This window comes from Anopheles cruzii, chromosome X, assembly GCF_943734635.1.
Source record: "Anopheles cruzii chromosome X, idAnoCruzAS_RS32_06, whole genome shotgun sequence".
NCBI classification, from domain to species: Eukaryota; Metazoa; Arthropoda; class Insecta; order Diptera; family Culicidae; genus Anopheles; species Anopheles cruzii.
Genome location: NC_069143.1, coordinates 9,999,933 through 10,016,802, shown reverse-complemented (window position 1 = coordinate 10,016,802; position 16,870 = coordinate 9,999,933). Strand labels below are relative to the sequence as shown.

General features: G+C 46.7%; 2 protein-coding genes and 1 long non-coding RNA gene across 4 annotated transcripts; all 3 read right to left on the bottom strand.

The window, feature by feature from the left end:
* Positions 1 to 572: 572 nt before the first annotated feature.
* On the bottom strand, positions 573 to 4,293 carry LOC128268883 (tubulin alpha-1C chain-like). The gene is made up of 4 exons (XM_053006214.1): positions 4,082 to 4,293; positions 2,084 to 2,306; positions 1,014 to 1,993; positions 573 to 937 (listed from the first exon to the last, which is right to left on the bottom strand). Exons 1-4 carry the CDS (start codon positions 4,082 to 4,084, stop codon positions 794 to 796), a joined length of 1,350 nt encoding a protein of 449 aa, XP_052862174.1. The 5' UTR covers positions 4,085 to 4,293; the 3' UTR covers positions 573 to 793.
* A 5,668-nt stretch (positions 4,294 to 9,961) lies between these two features.
* Positions 9,962 to 13,339, bottom strand: LOC128274107 (proton-associated sugar transporter A). Of its 2 annotated transcripts, XM_053012205.1 has the most exons (6): positions 13,032 to 13,339; positions 12,913 to 12,950; positions 12,334 to 12,697; positions 11,362 to 12,267; positions 10,980 to 11,285; positions 9,962 to 10,913 (listed from the first exon to the last, which is right to left on the bottom strand). In XM_053012205.1, exons 1-6 carry the CDS (start codon positions 13,146 to 13,148, stop codon positions 10,677 to 10,679), a joined length of 1,968 nt encoding a protein of 655 aa, XP_052868165.1. In that variant the 5' UTR covers positions 13,149 to 13,339; the 3' UTR covers positions 9,962 to 10,676. The 2 variants fall into 2 exon arrangements, with proteins under 2 accessions (XP_052868165.1, XP_052868158.1); XM_053012198.1 differs by having other exon boundaries at positions 11,362 to 12,697; positions 12,913 to 13,339.
* Positions 13,340 to 13,501: 162 nt separating this feature from the next.
* Positions 13,502 to 14,174, bottom strand: LOC128270918 (uncharacterized). Its single transcript, XR_008269208.1, has 3 exons — positions 13,875 to 14,174; positions 13,689 to 13,790; positions 13,502 to 13,595 (listed from the first exon to the last, which is right to left on the bottom strand). It is a non-coding gene; the product is annotated as an uncharacterized LOC128270918 (long non-coding RNA).
* Between the last annotated feature and the right edge of the window lie 2,696 nt (positions 14,175 to 16,870).

Below are 16,870 nucleotides of genomic sequence, written 5' to 3'. Positions count from 1 at the left end.
ACTTGGCCGATTGTAACGCTATTTGATCAATGATAACGCCTGGCAACGCACAAGCCTTCAACGGGAGGTTCGGGGGAGGTACAGCAAATTAAGCAAACTAATTAACATGATCTGGCGGGGTTCGTTAAGGATGTGACATCCGCAAATGGAAAGTTGATGTCAGCGCCGCCGCGCCGCGTGCGAAGGGCTGCCGCACAAGTTGGCTAGCGTCCGTTGGCTTGTCCATCGGTGCGGATTCACCTTCAAGCCTTTTTGTAGCTCAATTCATTACAAGTTGACACCTCGGAAGAATGTTGATCAACCCCGACCGATGGGCTTACCACGCAGGGTACGGTCGGGGATAGCTTCTTCTTCTTCTCCGGCTACAACCACCGAGAGGCTAGGTCTTGGCCCGCACCAGAGACAATGTTAATCTCTGTTGCTTTCTGGAACGGCGTAGTTTCGTGACAACGACAACGATCGCTATCGAGTGCCCTCTCAATCCGTAAATAATCGCACATGAAATTCTTCAAAATTCGGCTTGTGTTCCATGCGTATTTTTGTTTTATTGATGAAAATGGATTAATGCACTTTCTAGGTTTCTAGGTGGTAAACTGTGTGCAGTCAGAAGTACAAAGCAGTGATGGTGAGTGATACGGTGTTGCTTTCTACGAACGATAGGAGAAAATAAATACGCCCTCACTAGTCGCTAGTCAAATAATAGAAAACAGTTAGTAGTAACGTGGGAACGTGTCATGGGGAATGTCGGGAATGCTCATGCAGCAGCATGCTCCGTCGATGCGGCCGGCCGTGTCTAGTACTCGTCGCCTTCGCCAACTTCCTCCGTTGAATCGACACCGACCTCCTCGTAGTCCTTCTCCAGTGCGGCCAGGTCCTCGCGCGCCTCGGAAAACTCGCCCTCTTCCATGCCTTCGCCAACGTACCAGTGCACAAAAGCCTGTCCAGGTCCAATTGGGGTGGAAAACAGAAACGCTGAGTGAGTCCTGAGAGTAAAACCGCCTGTCGCTACCTACCCGCTTGGCGTACATCAGATCGAACTTGTGGTCCAACCGTGCCCAGGCCTCCGCGATGGCGGTCGTGTTGGAGAGCATACAGACGGCACGCTGTACCTTGGCCAGATCGCCTCCCGGGACGACCGTCGGGGGCTGGTAATTGATGCCCACCTTGAACCCGGTCGGACACCAGTCGACGAACTGGATCGAGCGCTTCGTCTTGATGGTGGCGATGGCGGCGTTCACGTCCTTTGGCACCACATCGCCCCGGTACAGCATGCAGCAGGCCATATACTTACCGTGCCGCGGGTCACACTTGACCATCTGGTTGGCTGGCTCGAAGCAGGCGTTCGTGATCTCGGCCACCGTCAGCTGCTCGTGGCACGCCTTTTCGGCCGAAATGACCGGGGCGTATGTCGCGAGCGGGAAGTGGATCCGCGGGTACGGCACCAGGTTGGTCTGGAACTCGGTCAGGTCGACATTGAGCGCCCCGTCGAAGCGGAGCGATGCCGTGATGGACGAGACGATCTGCCCGATCAGCCGGTTCAGGTTGGTGTACGTCGGCCGCTCGATGTCCAGGTTGCGGCGGCAAATGTCGTAGATCGCCTCGTTGTCGACCATGAACGCACAGTCGGAGTGCTCGAGCGTGGTGTGCGTCGTCAGAATTGAGTTGTACGGTTCCACCACGGCCGTCGAAACTTGGGGCGCTGGATAGATGGAAAACTCCAGCTTCGACTTCTTGCCGTAGTCGACCGAGAGGCGCTCCATCAGCAGCGAGGTGAACCCGCTACCGGTACCTCCGCCGAACGAATGAAACACCAGAAAGCCCTGCAGCCCCGTACACTGGTCCGCCAGCTTGCGGATTCGGTCCAGCACCAGGTCCACGATTTCCTTACCGATGGTGTAGTGGCCGCGGGCGTAATTGTTGGCCGCATCCTCCTTGCCCGTAATCAGCTGCTCCGGGTGGAACAGCTGCCGGTAGGTGCCGGTGCGGACCTCGTCTGTGCAGTATCAGGTCCACATAGTTAGAAAAAAAACCACACACATTGGTATACTTTGCGCCACGGTGGTGGATGACGCGCTTTGCTTACCCACAACCGTCGGTTCCAGATCGACGAAGACGGCCCGCGGCACGTGCTTGCCGGACCCGGTTTCGCTGAAGAACGTATTAAACGAATCGTCTCCGCCGCCAATGATTTTGTCCGAGGGCATCTGGCCGTCGGGCTGGATCCCGTGCTCCAAGCAGTACAGCTCCCAGCACGCATTGCCGATCTGCACGCCTGCCTGACCAATGTGCACGGAAATGCATTCTCTCTGCGGCCGCGGCGGCGGTGGTGAACATTTGGGGCGGGCGAGCAACACAAATTCCAAACGTCAACTCATTGTATAATTCCACGTTCTTCCAACACTCGATCGTTCGAAACCGAAAGTTGAAAATATTTGAACGCACGTTTAAGTCGCTCAAACGGGGATTGACGTACACCTAGCAGTACGCTAGGCCCATGTGATCTGTAGTGTCGATATCTCGGCTTCCTAGAGAGAGGCCACGTAGACCTTAATACTTCCTCCCCCATTATACGGGGCTGTCCTTATACGGGAATGCCCTTATTTGAAATGTGGATTCATTCCGTTCCGGTGCATCCGACACTAATCGTCCCATGGATTCAACGCACGCATTCCGTAAATAGGCAAAAGAATGGGTCATAGTTCTTCATTAACTGTTGCCAGTAACGCATCATAACGCCCTTTTCTTGCTTCACCAGTCATTGCCAAGAACCGAGCCCCTATGCTTGCCGCTTTTCCAGCGCAAGTGGTTTGGGACCAATTCTTCATTGATCAGTTTCCTTACATGGCCGTTCCTTACTTAAGTTACTGGCGTGGGAGAACTGGCTCAAAAATGGCACACAATAAAAACAAAAAAAAAACGATTCATATGCTGTGCCTGCCACCGCGGGCACTGACGAATTTGGATTTTCTTTTCCTAACTCCAAATTAAAGATCTGTTGATAATATTTTAAGTTTCATACATTGCCGGATACCCGGCGAGGTCGTGTAAGAAAAAGAGAAACTTTAACTATCTTAAACCAACCTCCTAACTCCTGTTTGTTAATTTGATTAGATTACCTAAATTTTGATACTGAATGATCTTGGTTCGTGTTTTCACAAAAAAAACTGTAAGCGTTACATTTTATTGTTAAGAAAATCGAGAAATCGAAATTGGGATTTAGGTATTGAGGCTGCGTTAAATTATAGCGTTTTGTTGCTCAAGCAAAATCAATTCGTTGGACATTAGCATGAGCAGGTAGCAATCAGCATTTGCAGAGGCACTCTTCTCGCCGAATCCGAAGAAAAGATTAGCATACGTTAGCTCTCCGCCGTTTGCGGATGGCTTATGAAAATAATATGTTTCTAGTTTCGCCCTACAATGCTCTTTCGGTGGGTGAAAGTCCCTGGAAGTGATTTTACCCTGCAAGCGGTCCCGAAAGGTTTTCTCCCTGCACAATGGCTCCTGCCTGAGCAAAGAATAACAGGGCTGAGAACATAAAACTAGTTACAAACTTCTTCGCTACTGCATAGATTAGGTTGGGCATGCTGTTCCGAGTCGCTCCGCTGTGAAATGAGGTTAATGAACGACCACCTTTTGGACAGCCTGGTGAGGTACTGGGCAGTCTAAATACAGTGACTCCTTTTTCTAGCTCATGCTCACACATTGCTCAGCTGGGCCAAGAATGAGGCCAGGCAGGATAATTAATAGCCTGTAAACGGTGTCGCACGTGTTCGATTAGAATTTCGAAACGTTCCAAAAACACCCTTATGTAGTCACCCTTTTTCGGAAGGTGATTTTTTTCTTCGTAGCGCAGTCGACTAGCAGTTGCTGACGAAAAATTACTGTTCCAACGGTCCAGGAAATATTGAAAATTTTACCCTTCCAGTTTCAAACTAATTTCTGTTCTACGCAAAGACTCAAACATGTTTGAGAAATCTAACCGTTGTTTTGTTTCTTAACTAACACTTACGCCCGAACTCAATTGAGTCGTCTATTGCTCCCATTTGCTTTGAAAATTTAAATCAAATCCACTGTTACTTACCATCGCGATGAAATTGATTGACGCTAACACAGGGTGGTTGGTTGGTGGTTGAGAGGAAAACCAGGTATATCGATTGACTAGTAATTGTTACACTGTTGCTGCAATATACTGCAATTGGTGTTACCCCTGACTAAGTCGTTACAAATAGAACAGAGCGAAAAAAGGGCACAAACAAGCACGGACTACTGAAACAAGATGACGTCCGTCCACCGTACAGGTTACCAGATTGGCTAGCAAGGCTGCACACGTGAAATTAGATTGAGCAGCTTTTCCTGGCATCAGCGACTTATATAGCGGACTGTTCGCGCGTTTGATACTGCGTAGAATGGAAAACTCCCATTCCAAACCGATATGCTGCTGCTGTTCGGAACAGTAACATGCGGAACGGAAGTATGCTGCCTTAAAAGCTGCTGACACATATTTTGAAAGAATAAATTGACTAATATTACAATCAATAAAGGACTTTAATTTGCTTCAGTTAAATTGCTTAAGCACGAAAATGAACTTCACATGAAACGATATTTACTGTTGCTTCTCATACTGTACCAACGCTTAGCTTGGTGATTTTAATTCCGTGTAGTACATAGGCCACACACCAGCATGCCATGAGGAGGAACTAAGGAACACCGGAATATTCTCATTTACTCCGAACATGAGCTGAACACTTCCCTTTTTCGGGCTGCACCGTTTAAACCGTAGTCTATTCCGATTTCGGTCATTTCTTTCGTTTTTTCTCTCACTCATTCATCTAAGTTACTTTTTTTACTAAGTTACCTTATTTTTGATAACATTTATTTTCGGGATTTGTGAAAAGAAGTTTTCGATCAGTTCGTGAAATTTGTTTTTGATATTTTAATCAACGTAGCATATGCCGGAAATCTTTTGTTTCGACCTGTGTTAGAGTAATCTTAATAGAAACACGGAACCAGCAACGCTTCAGACGCTTCATGCAGTCCTTGAAGCGTTCCGATTTCGGCAATTGAGGGCGCAATTTATTATAACTCGAAACTATGTATAATTTTTACATTTTTCGTGGGCACTGATTTTATAAACGTCCCATTTCCCCAAACCTATAATAATCTCTAAATTAATTATTATTCTGCTTTTTCGAAAATGAAACGGTTGGGTCAATGAAATGTCATCGGCACACCTACATACATATCTTTTCGAACATCTGTTCAGAATTCCGGGAAAAGGCTATGCTTGAAGCGTTAGCGCCATTTGACGTAAATTGGCATAATATTTGGTATTGCGTCGCGAGTGTGCCGGCGATTTGCCGGACCAATTCTGATTCATCAACCTACGAAGTGAGTATCGGTGATAGGCGAACTTCAGCTTCTGTGTGAACGCAATTTAAACGGCAATTTAATCATGGAAATGACCATGAGCACAAGCGAACGTCGTAGCAACATCATCGTCAGATGTTGCTATGACAAAAACGAATCTAGGTCATCAACTACGTCTAAACGGCTTTCTGCTGCTGAAACAAAGAGAAAACAAGAACAAAATGAGCCGAACTTTGCACCAACGCTAGTTCCAAAAGTCATACGACAGCAAGTACGTTGTGCGCCACAACTACTTTCTTGTGTCATCCCTCAGGATAATATAACCTCCGAACCTGGCCCTACACAGCAAGCACTGAAAAATCGTAATCAACTATTTCTTTCCAGCAAGTAAATAAATAGTATGAATATCTATTAGTAGAGTACATGAGCAATAACGTTGTTTTGTTACACAATTATAGGCATTTGGACAACACCTTCTTGAGCAATTCTTGCAGTCGTGAGCGCACGAGTAACAGCAAGCAGCGTATTATGGAACCGGGTGATAATTTAAGCACCACCTCGACATCCACAGATGGCATAAATTATGACGGAAAAAGTTCTGCAGGTTCAGAATCAGTTCGTCAAAAAACCGTTTTCAGCGATATGCCATCTACAAGTATGGTTAAAAAAGGCAAAGTACAAATGTACCAACATCTGAACGAAAACAACATCAAACCTCAGAGCGAAACTCTCGAAAATAGCCCTAATGACACTGCTGCTACCATACAGCGACTTGCTGCCAGAAAATTCGCCACCAACGTACCAACGAACATCATAAAGAAAAAAACAGAGAACACAAGTGGCACTGCCAAGGAGCTTCGTACATTGCATGAGTTAGTTCCTACATTAAACAACTACGAAGTACGAAATGATCCTTTCCATTCCTTGTTTAATGAACAACGTGTAAAACGACCGTTAGTTGCTTATGCGGATGAGACTGAAGATATCATTCCATCTGGTGCAAAAAAGCGTAAATGTTATCGCAAATCGGTAAGAAAAAATTCTCAATTTTATTGCCCTTTGTGACTTGTCCTAATTGTAACGTTCAATTTGCAGTTTCCTTATCATTTACTTCTCGCACCTATTATGAACCTTGACAATATGGCCACATACGTTAGTGGCAACAGCCGTAGTGATGGTTCGGATCATACGGCGAATTCGGATCAAAACGGGAACAAATTACAGAACCGTCACACTATCAGCTTATCATCTAAAAGCAATGATGAGGCGAAAGGCATCACTGGCCCGTTACCGACTACTAGTTCAACGATCAACGATCAAAGTACTAAAGAAATCGATCCAGCAACTTCAGCGAATAGTACAACATTACAAATCCCACGTGACTCTCGACTTCGCCCTCGAACCAAAATAAATTATTCGGACACGAAACGTTACACGGCACGCAAAGATCAAAAGGGGAATCAAAAAGCAAAATCAACCATCGTTGGCAAGAAGTGATCGACAAGGTGATCCGGTGCCTGTAGATGAGAAGCAATGTGAGTATTCAGATAACGTAGGCAATCTTTTCAGCGATCTGCCATCTACAAGTATGGCTCGTACCTCGTGGGTAAACGCACAAACGAACCAATGCCATAACGAAAACAACATCAAAACTCATAAAAATATTCCTAATTTCGCTGATCAAACATCGAAACAAACTCATAAATGAATTGCTTTTACGAAATATGACTTCGACGTACGACCAAAGAACATTAAAAGGAAAACAAAAGAGGAGAACACCAGCCACCACAGCAACACCACCTATATTTTATAAGTTATTTCTTTAATTACAAAACTACGAAGGACGAAATGATCTTTTCCATCCTTACTTCATCGTCCGATAGTTCCTTATGCGGATGGTTCTGAGGATATCATTCCGTCATGTGCAAAAAAGCGTTAACGTTATAGCAAACCGATAAGAAAACAAGCTCATTTTTTTGCTCTCTGCGACTAGCCATAAATGTAAAGCTCAATTTCCAGAATGCGTATCATTTACTTCTCGCGTTTACTACGAACCTTGGCAACAATATGGCCTCATACTTTATTGGCAACAGTTGTAGTAATAACTATGATCAGAACAAGCAACAGTAACGTGGCATAGTCAGATCATTATCTAGTAGCAATGATGAAGTGAAAGACATCAGACATTAGTCCGTTACCGGCATCTAGTTACAATAATCAAAATATTAAAAACATCTACACAACAACTTCAATATACAGTACAAAGTACAGCGTCACAATTCCCAGGTGACTCTCGTCTTCGCTTTTGAGCCAACAAAAAAAATATATTCTGACACGAAACGTTACAAGCCACGAAAGATCAAAGGGAAATTAAAACGCAAAACCCACCAAACCATTATTTGCCACAGATTCATTTGCGAAACATGAAACATGGTACAGCGATTCCAACTACAATTAAATGTTTAAACTGAAGTTTGTGTTCCTATTGTCGACGTTATTTTTGATCTCCGTAGACAAAACAAATATCTATTTTTTTTGTAATTCTGAAAAAAGGTATCCATTTGTAAACATTTTCAAATTGCTCAGATTGTTAGTAATATGATGGATTGTTAGTTATAGGATGGAATTTCATTCAACATTCTAACAATAATTATAATCGGTTTTCTTAACTGTTTGCTATTCCACTATTTCGCTGTGTATAACTGTTTGTATTATTTGATGTTCAATTTACCTTGTTTTTACGACATTCTTTATGGACTATGAAATCGATATTATATTATTTTTTATCAAATTTGTGTCTCACTATGCAGAGCAGAACGAATCTTATACAAATTTCTCGTCAACACTTGTTTAATAAACACTTCCAAAATTGAGATACGTTTTTCTCACTACTTACAACTTGTATTTCAGCGGCAATTATTATGTGTATTTGTGGATCTATTTCATACAATCGAAGTTCGCAAGACTAGACATGAAGACTAGACATCGCGAAGTCTCTGAACACTAACCAACCATCGTAAAAATGTGGCTATCAATTTACGTTATCCTTCAGGCAAATTTGTTTAATTTAAATTTTAAATCTTTGGTGCCATGTATTCTTTCTTCAATCGTAGAAAGTGTTAATAGTTTGAGATGATGATGATGATGATCCCACCTCTTTCCCCAACATTGGATTGAGATAACGAGTTATCTTACGATATTAAAAAACTTAAACAAAACCGTCCTACTTTATTACGAAGTGGTGATTTTGGCTGACATGGCTGACTAGTCACATCACGTCACGGTCCTAGGAGTTTGTTTTGTATTTTTTGTATTGAATATATCTGTACTATATATAGAGCGCTGTAACGAGAGTTGCAGATGTTGGAGAGTTCATGTCGCGAAACTAATTATACACAAAAAGGTGATATTTGTTCAGTAGCGAACTACCTTAAACTTACTAAACTTACGAACTTATCTACTTCAAACAAACTTAAAACGAAATGGAAAATGTAGGCCTGCCAGGGGTCACTCGTTTTAGGAATAGATGGACGTTTTGTAACAGCTATTATATTTACGGTTTTTGTTCTAAATTCACAGCCTTATTAAATTTTTTCTTAAGTACGATAAGTATTTCGATATTTATTTTGCTTCATTACATCAATCGCCTTATTATTCTATAGAGGCAGTTTAACGGTCCAATTTGAATTATTCCAAGAGTGTATACATAATTACGCCACCATAACTATTGGTGGGTTTAAATTGTTTTCAGTATTCATTACTACGCAAGGCGATTAATTAAGAAATCAAATAAAACCAACAAACCCACCACTGCTAACGGTATGTGATCGATTGATAGTCAAAAAGATCCAACGAAAGTGGCAGAATCACAGCGCAAGAAAAGTAATGAAAAAATGGGCGCATCTGGAGTATGGCAATAGGAACAACATAACATATTAGGAAAATTAAAGGAAATGTGATTCGTTTACGTTACCGTTGTACTGGACAATTAAAGCCAATTCAATAACAGAATTGGCATTCGTAAGAAGGCAGCGGTTTGAAGCCAATTCGAAAACGTTCAGTGGTTAGCCATCTCAGCAAACTAGAAATCTTCCGGGAAGTAATGCCAGACCATGGCATTTTCCTGTATATTCCCATTTGTTTTGCCAGTGTGTAACACACAAGTTTGCAACTAACAAGGTAAAAAAATATCGACTTATTAATCATTATCAATGCCGTCTCCTATAGTTTGCCCACTTGATTTAAATTTAAAAAAAACGGACCACGAAAGATTTTCCATGTTAATTAAACCTTTCGGTTATGGAAACAGGCATTTATTTACTCCAGAGCTGGTTCCACTGCGTGTGTTTTGTTCTATCAGTTTTCAGCTTATGCTACCCTTTCTCATAACATAGTTATGCATAAGGCAGAATGTTAGACACATTTTCGTGCCAAAACTATTAGCACCACATGTGTGGTACAGTTCGATAGGTTTATTTGAATGAGGATTTTTTTTCGGAATAAGCCATTTCGAAACCAAACTGTGAATAACTGATCTACCTTAAGAAATGGAATGTGTATTTTATAAAACAGAAAGATTCTAGTGACAAGTGAATTGAAATGAAATGAAATACGAAATGACTCAAACTTAACAACCACAAACTGTATTTTAACTTAATAACTATCCGAACTATAAATACGGCCCGGTCCGTTCTTCCAAGATTAAAAAAAAACTATCCGAACTGATTGCATAAGTTGATCTAATTAGGAGTTTCGGCCTCTGCCTCGTGATGCTTTTCGTCGTTTGCTGACGCCTAAGGCTTGCTAAAGCAGAACGGATTGGGATTTTTCTTTAATAATTTATCTAATACTTTCAGCCATTCCAGATTTTGATTGATGTTATTTCAGATGTTATTTCATTCAAACAACTCTTTGTCCAAGAGGCAGTCTAAAGTGTTTGGTTGTTTTATATTTCATGCAGTTCTTTCCTCAACGATGGTGTAGGTGCACAGATTAAACATCAATAAAGCAAAAAGACGTATGCTTGGTTAGTTGAGTAGGCGCATCATTGATAGTAACTACCATTTATTAGTAAGTAGTGTCGTATAGCGTATAGTTTTTGTTTTCGGGTGGGCTATGAACATTGTACTGAGAGAGAGAGGAAGCGTTGCGTATTGCTTCACAGATTCATCAGCCTATAAGCATAAACACACATACACAACGCGGCATTTGAATAGGGATAACAGTGACGGCAGTCACAGGGTAGACGAATAACGAACACGATACCGAGTACGGTGAAATAGAGGCCTAGCCGGTTTGGAATGTGTGTTTTATAAATCTAAATACATGACTTGCGTCGCCGCCAGTGCCCCGCAGAAGCTGAGTAGTGCGGCCACGGCGACTACGGTCGTCGTTGTGCCGGTCCAGGTAACGATCGAGCCCATGCAGATGGACAGTACGAACTGTGCCAGAAACACCATACTGCTGACGATGGCCACATCCGTACCAAGCCCTCGGACGGCCACGTTCGACTGCTGCTTCACCACTCCCGCGTCCTCGACCTCGAACTAGGGTGAAACAGAGTAAGTGCGTTACCACCAGCGCGTTTGGGCAGATGAGTCCCTAATCCTTACTTTTCCTTCCAGGTGGTAGTGAGCCACTAGCAGGTACGGCATGGTGAAGAGGGTCGAGTACATGACGCCAGCGGTCCAGCTGAACACGATGACACCGACCCGGTGCTTGGAAAGCGCCATCAACGTCATGCCGCAGCAGTAGAAGAGCAACCCACCGACGTAGACGCGGCGTGCCCGGAACCGCTGGATCAGACGCTCGATCAGCAGCGAGTAGCACGCGCAGGACAGCGAGTACATCGCCATGCCCCAGCACCCGAAACGAACGCCCGCTTCGTACAGCAAGTACTCCTCGGTACCGTCCAGGGCCTGCGAATGTTATGAAAGCACGGTGTAGGCGCTGGCATCTCCGTGGACCTCTGCTATTGACCCTCCAGTTACCTACCTTCGGATCACCCCGGAAGACGGCCTCGCCGACAAAGTCGGTAAAGTAGAGCGAGTAGCAGACATGGGCCATCCAGCAGAACAGATTGGTCAGGCACAGCATCCGCAGCGAGTGCGGCATGTAGACGATAGACATCAGGTACGTGGCTAGGGTAGCGGCCGGGGGGCAGTCATCAGCAGCCAGCGCACCACCGGGTGCCAATGTTCCGTGGCCCCCTTCAGGCGACTTCGTCGCGCTACGGTTGAAGCTTGTCTCGGCAAAGTTACCACCAGGCAACACGTCGTAGGACGATGAAGACTTGATCGGCACGGTATGCTGAGTCGGCGGCAGGGCAAGCATCGTGTTTCGGCGCTGCTTGGTGCTCGGTGGCAGCTGCAGACCGGCATCGTTGGCGAAGCCACCCGTTTGATCGGCCATGGCACCGTACGATTCTGTGTCGCCGCCCCGCTCGGCTAGCACTCGGCTCTGGCACTCCGACGGGGCGTCGGACGGCACGGAAGCCGTCGTTGGTGGCGGTGGCTGCCGTTCGAGCTCCTGCTCCAGGATCGAGAGTGGGATCTCGCTGAAACTGGTGACGGTGCACAGGACGCACACGATGAAGATGATCGTGATGAGCGAGAAGACGGCCCGCACGTGCCCCCCGAACGCTACACCCACCGACGTGTTGTCCCAGTCGATACCGCCCAGCGAGTAGCCCATAAATCCGCCCAGCCCCGCCATGATGGTGAAGGTGGACAGGCCGCGCGCATGGTCCTCTGGGATCGTCACGTCCAACAGGAACGCCCGCGACGGACTCTGGCAGGCATCCGCGTTGAAGTCGAGCATCATCGTCCCGACGATGGTGAAGAAGATGCCCCACGGGTGACGCGGTCGGTGTGCGACCGGCTGTTCCGCTGCAGACGGTGCCTCCAACTTTGTCTCGGACGCGGTCGCTCGGTGGGCCAGTGGTACCGGGAGTGACGGGTTGCCCACACTGCCGGTGTCGTTTCCGGCGGCGAGCGCCGTTGCGTTAGTGCCGTTGAAGTCGCCCATCGCGTAGCCGAGATCCTCTCCGTTCGGCACCAGCAGCAGCCCCAGCAGTACACCGACCGAGAGGAGCAAGATGAACGGTCGCCGCCGGCCAAGGTTGCTGCGACAGTGGTCGCTCAGCGAACCGAACAGCGGCGTCAGAAAGAAGCCAATCAACGGCGATAAACACCAGACCAGGGTCATGTGCTGATGCTCGACGCCTATTTTCAGCAATGTCGGTGAAACGAACGCCGTCTCGGCAGCGTACGAAAACTCGATTCCCATGACTGCCGCTGATATGCGGACCAGCTCCAGACGAGTTTTGTGCCTACCCGTGTCCCGTGGATGGGATGGGAGAGGGGAAGAGAGAGAGAGCGCGCGCAATTAGGGAAGCGGATAGGAGTTCGATGACGCTGCACGTTACGGCTAATCCTCAACCCGAATCCGAAATTGCGTAAGAAGAACGAAGTGCTGGAACGATGAACGATCCTCGTTCCTCTGCCTCTTGCTGCCCACTGCTCCGCCCGCCCGCCGGACACTTACCGATAGATGTGCGAAAAGTCGACCGTGTTCTCGTTCCACTCGCCCCCCCGGGAACCTCCGCCAACGGTTTCGCCAGCCGCCGCCGCGTTCGATGGACCGAGCGAGAACGTATCCAGCACGTACTGGCCGATGCCCCGGGGGTGCCGCTCGCGCCACCCGTTGTACCGCTCCCGGGCCCCATCCCGCCACTGGTGCCACCGTCCAGCCCAACCCTGGTACTCTTCCAGCTTCTCCATAGCCGCACGATTCACGCCGCACGCCGGGGTTGATAGGGGTTGATCCTGTGACGCGGGGATTTAGTTTTATTGGTGGCAGTAACGTAGTACGTTATTGAAATGGATTGCCAGGAACGGCGCTGTCGGGGCGCACGGTGCTGATTTCATTTGATGTCTTCTGCACACCCGCCGGATTTACATTGCAAACTGCTGCTGCTGCCCGTCGCTCGATGCCGCGTACCCCTTGTGGCGAATGTGTGGAGTCTGGTGTTGGGTGGAAAGGAAGAGCTTACTTTTATTTGCGTGGCATGCGTGATGATGCGTGTTCTATCGTAACCCAGCGCACCTTACTCTCGCCGATCCCGGAGCGAAGGATCCCAATGAAGGTTCCGTCCTCTAGGCCTCTGGTAGCTTCACTACCGAAAACGGGCCAGCTTCAGCGAAACCTGGCGGGCACTGCTTAGCCAGCTACTTCGTTGGTTGGTGTTTTTACCGATTGCCGGAGAGAGAACGTCGGTTTCTCAAAAGTGCTTGGGCAGTTTTTAAACCATATCTACCTACCCGGGCAGCGAGGAAGCAATGCGGCTGCTAATTAGATTAAGCGCCAGGAAGAGTTTCCCGTACCCCGACGCACAAAACTTTTTGATGTGTTACATCGTAGCCCTGAGCGTATATACGTAACGCGTGTGTGGGTTATTGGGATGTGCACAGTGATCCGTTTGCACTCCTCGCGGAAACGATAGCAACCTAATGGACCGTTATTTATTGGCTTTCTTTGCGCTGTTTAATACTTCCGAACGGAAACTGGGCGTCTCAAGATTATGTTTGCTCAACGCTACAATGACCGAAGATCGAACGCAGAATTGACCATCGCTGATCTAGCCGCCCTGCTGGTAGCTGGACTGGATACTTAATATATCACTTGCGCGTAGTTCAGTCGCGTTAAAGCTGGAAAGCTGAAAGATCTACGCAGGGCACACGCTTTACTGGGGACACCAGTTGGACACACCACTACGCGGAGTGCTCCGGAGCCAGCACGACACGACCAGCTACGGCAAGACACTGTTGCACACTCTGGCGGGCGGGCTCGCCAGTTAGATGTTTTCCTGGCTTCGAACGGCCTTCGAAGCGCTTATGGCTTAACAGCCAGCCGTCGGCGAAGCACAGTGTTGGTTGCCATTGTCGTCGTCGTCTTCGTCGTCGTCGTCGTCGTCGCCATCGGCTCGATTACGCTTTCGTTCGCGGACTCACTGGGCTCGCGGGAACCAGAATTAGAAAACCAACCCATCTGCACACTGGTGCCCGGTGGTGTCCTCAAATGGAAAAAGTTACCTTAAGGAAAATCACTTTATATAGTTTAGGTGGCTTTCTATAGCTTTTTTTAGTTTACTTTAGGCTTCTGAGTGCTTTCTGAGAAGAAACAAAATGCTTAATAAATGCTTGAGAAGCAGGAGAACATAAAAAAATTAGGAAAACATAATCTAATGGATAATTTGGGAAAAAAATTAAATCAATAAAAACTTAAATTTAGAAGAAGAGGTTTAATTTACATTAAAACAAAAACCGTTGTTGTGGAGTTCCCAATATCCCAACATTGCTTTATGCGACGGAAAAATGGGTTCACTTTTTTCAAACCAAAGCTAGAGAAAATATTTTCGGTCACCCATTCGTATGGAGCGATCCAACTGTGATCCGAAGGCGAGCCGATTGAAGCAGAAGCTCTGCAGGTCCGTCGTACGGGAGTGGGCCCGAGCCCGAGAGTGGACAACTCCGAAGTAATGCCCGACGCTTTAGGGAGCGGAATCAACGGGCTGGTCATCGGGCACTAGCGTTCGATTGAAGGAAAGGAACAAGATGGGCGAGCGGTGCATGGGGAGCTTTGTGTGGCGAAGCAAGTGCAACAATGCGAATAGAGACACACACAGGCATCATCCTGTGCTGCTCATTATGAAGGATTTAAGTTTTGATGTGCTTCCTCCTTGGACACAGCAGCATCAGTGTCCGAGTGTCTTGTTGTCTCATTGTATCTATGCTGATCATCCAGTTTCACTTTCACGGCCTTCGCCTGCCAGTTTCACTTTCGACACGTCACTCAGCCCTATGCGCCACAAGTCCACTCTACACATTGGCAGAGTAAAATCTCTTGAGATCCAATTACGCTGCTTAGGGCCGTGGGACGGTTTTGTCTGTGGCGTGGGTACCGGCTGGTAAAAGCCTCGTTGGACACAGTGTACTCATCAACTTCTGCTGTGACAAATGGAGCGACACGGCCGACAGGGTATCAATTTCTATCGAAGTTATTGACAACCTTCTGTCGCGGCTCGGGGCTAAGGAGACTTTAAGTACTATACGAAACAGTGTTGGAAAAAACATTTACCACAATTCATGGGTAGCCATAAAATTGTAAGTCTTCTTCTTACGCGTGCACTGCCGTGATAAGTGATTGCTCTTCTCGTCCGGCAATTAGGCAACCGTCAAGCGGTCTTGACCTGCGAACAGAGACAATATGTTAATCTCTGTTACTTACTGTAACAATGTATTTTTACGGGCGGGTCCGTGGGCTCGCGATGCTTAGGGTATTGATGCCTGATGCACGTTTGTTTCGTTTGAACAATTGATGTTTACATTCAACGATCAACGACGATTACATTACCTCCATCAGGTTTTATCTCCAACAATTTTGAAGGATATTTTTTAATACATCTGGCGATCGCAGCATCCGTGAGCATCTCACATCCTGCCGGTCGGGTAATTTCGCACCAGCTGGTTGTGGTACGGAAATCTCTAGGAATCACAGAATGCTCGACTACCGTTTCATTGTAGACCATCAACGATTACTGAAGAACTTTACTCGGATCGCTCTAGCTTAGTTGCCAATGTTTGGTCCATTACTATACAGTTGTAGTGCTTACAGTTAAACGTGGAGAATGTAGGCGCGGTGGTCCCAACCGGCGTCCACTAGTCGAGCTAGTTGAAGCTCAACTAGGCAGCAGTGCGGTACGAATACCCCCGGGCATCAGTCCACGGAGCTTTCGGGGCGCTGCTTGCTGCAGCGCTTTGCTTTGCTAAATCCGAAGTCAAAAATGTCCATGTGTCCAATATTCGCGTGCGCTCCGTTGCACCCGTACTTTACCCGTGCTTGGCCCGGGCTTCTGTAGCTTCAGAGACATTCGTTTCCTGTAGCACTAGTACACGGCACGGCACGACAGGAAATGGAAATTCCATTTTATTGACCCTAACGCCGCGGACAGCATTATAGCCGTCTGCGAAAAGTGAACCTCGGCCGGACCATGCAGACAAGACAAGAAAACTAGAGAAAACTAGTGAACTAGAAATGGAATTGACTGAACCCGTCTCTCGACGCACGTAGTTCAAGTACTGTAAGTAACAGCTGAATTGTAGGAGGAACAAACGAAGGGTGCAAATCCAGGAATAAAAAAGTTTAGCCCTGAAAATCGGCGGAAAATTTCAGCGGAAACAGAGAATTGCAAGAAGAAATTCTAATAATAACAAAGGATCGAATCTACAGTTGCTAGTGGCTAGTGTTGGATGGCGATAGATAGAGGTGGATGCAGCGGCGATGAAGCATCTCCTAGTGGAGGGTTATGTGGCCAGCGGCAGGTTAGGTGCCATTGGCACCCGAGCGCTACGTCGAGCCGATCAGCTGGCTCAGAGAAATAGTTCACCTTGTTCTGGCACCGGCCACCGGCATGTTGTTGACGTTCGAGCGCGGGCGCCTCAGA

Excerpts from the sequence above, each read along its gene's own strand:
- LOC128268883 (XM_053006214.1), bottom strand. Across the intron at positions 1,994-2,083 it reads TCTGGAACCGACGGTTGTGG|ACGAGGTCCGCACCGGCACC; the intron begins GTAAGCAAAGCG and ends GATACTGCACAG. Across the intron at positions 938-1,013 it reads ATCTGATGTACGCCAAGCGG|GCTTTTGTGCACTGGTACGT; the intron begins GTAGGTAGCGAC and ends GGACCTGGACAG.
- LOC128274107 (XM_053012198.1), bottom strand. The coding sequence starts at position 13,148 with ATGGAGAAGCTGGAAGAGTACCAGGGTTGGGCTGGACGGTGGCACCAG. Across the intron at positions 12,698-12,912 it reads GACTTTTCGCACATCTATCG|GCACAAAACTCGTCTGGAGC; the intron begins GTAAGTGTCCGG and ends GGACACGGGTAG. Across the intron at positions 11,286-11,361 it reads TCTTCCGGGGTGATCCGAAG|GCCCTGGACGGTACCGAGGA; the intron begins GTAGGTAACTGG and ends TAACATTCGCAG.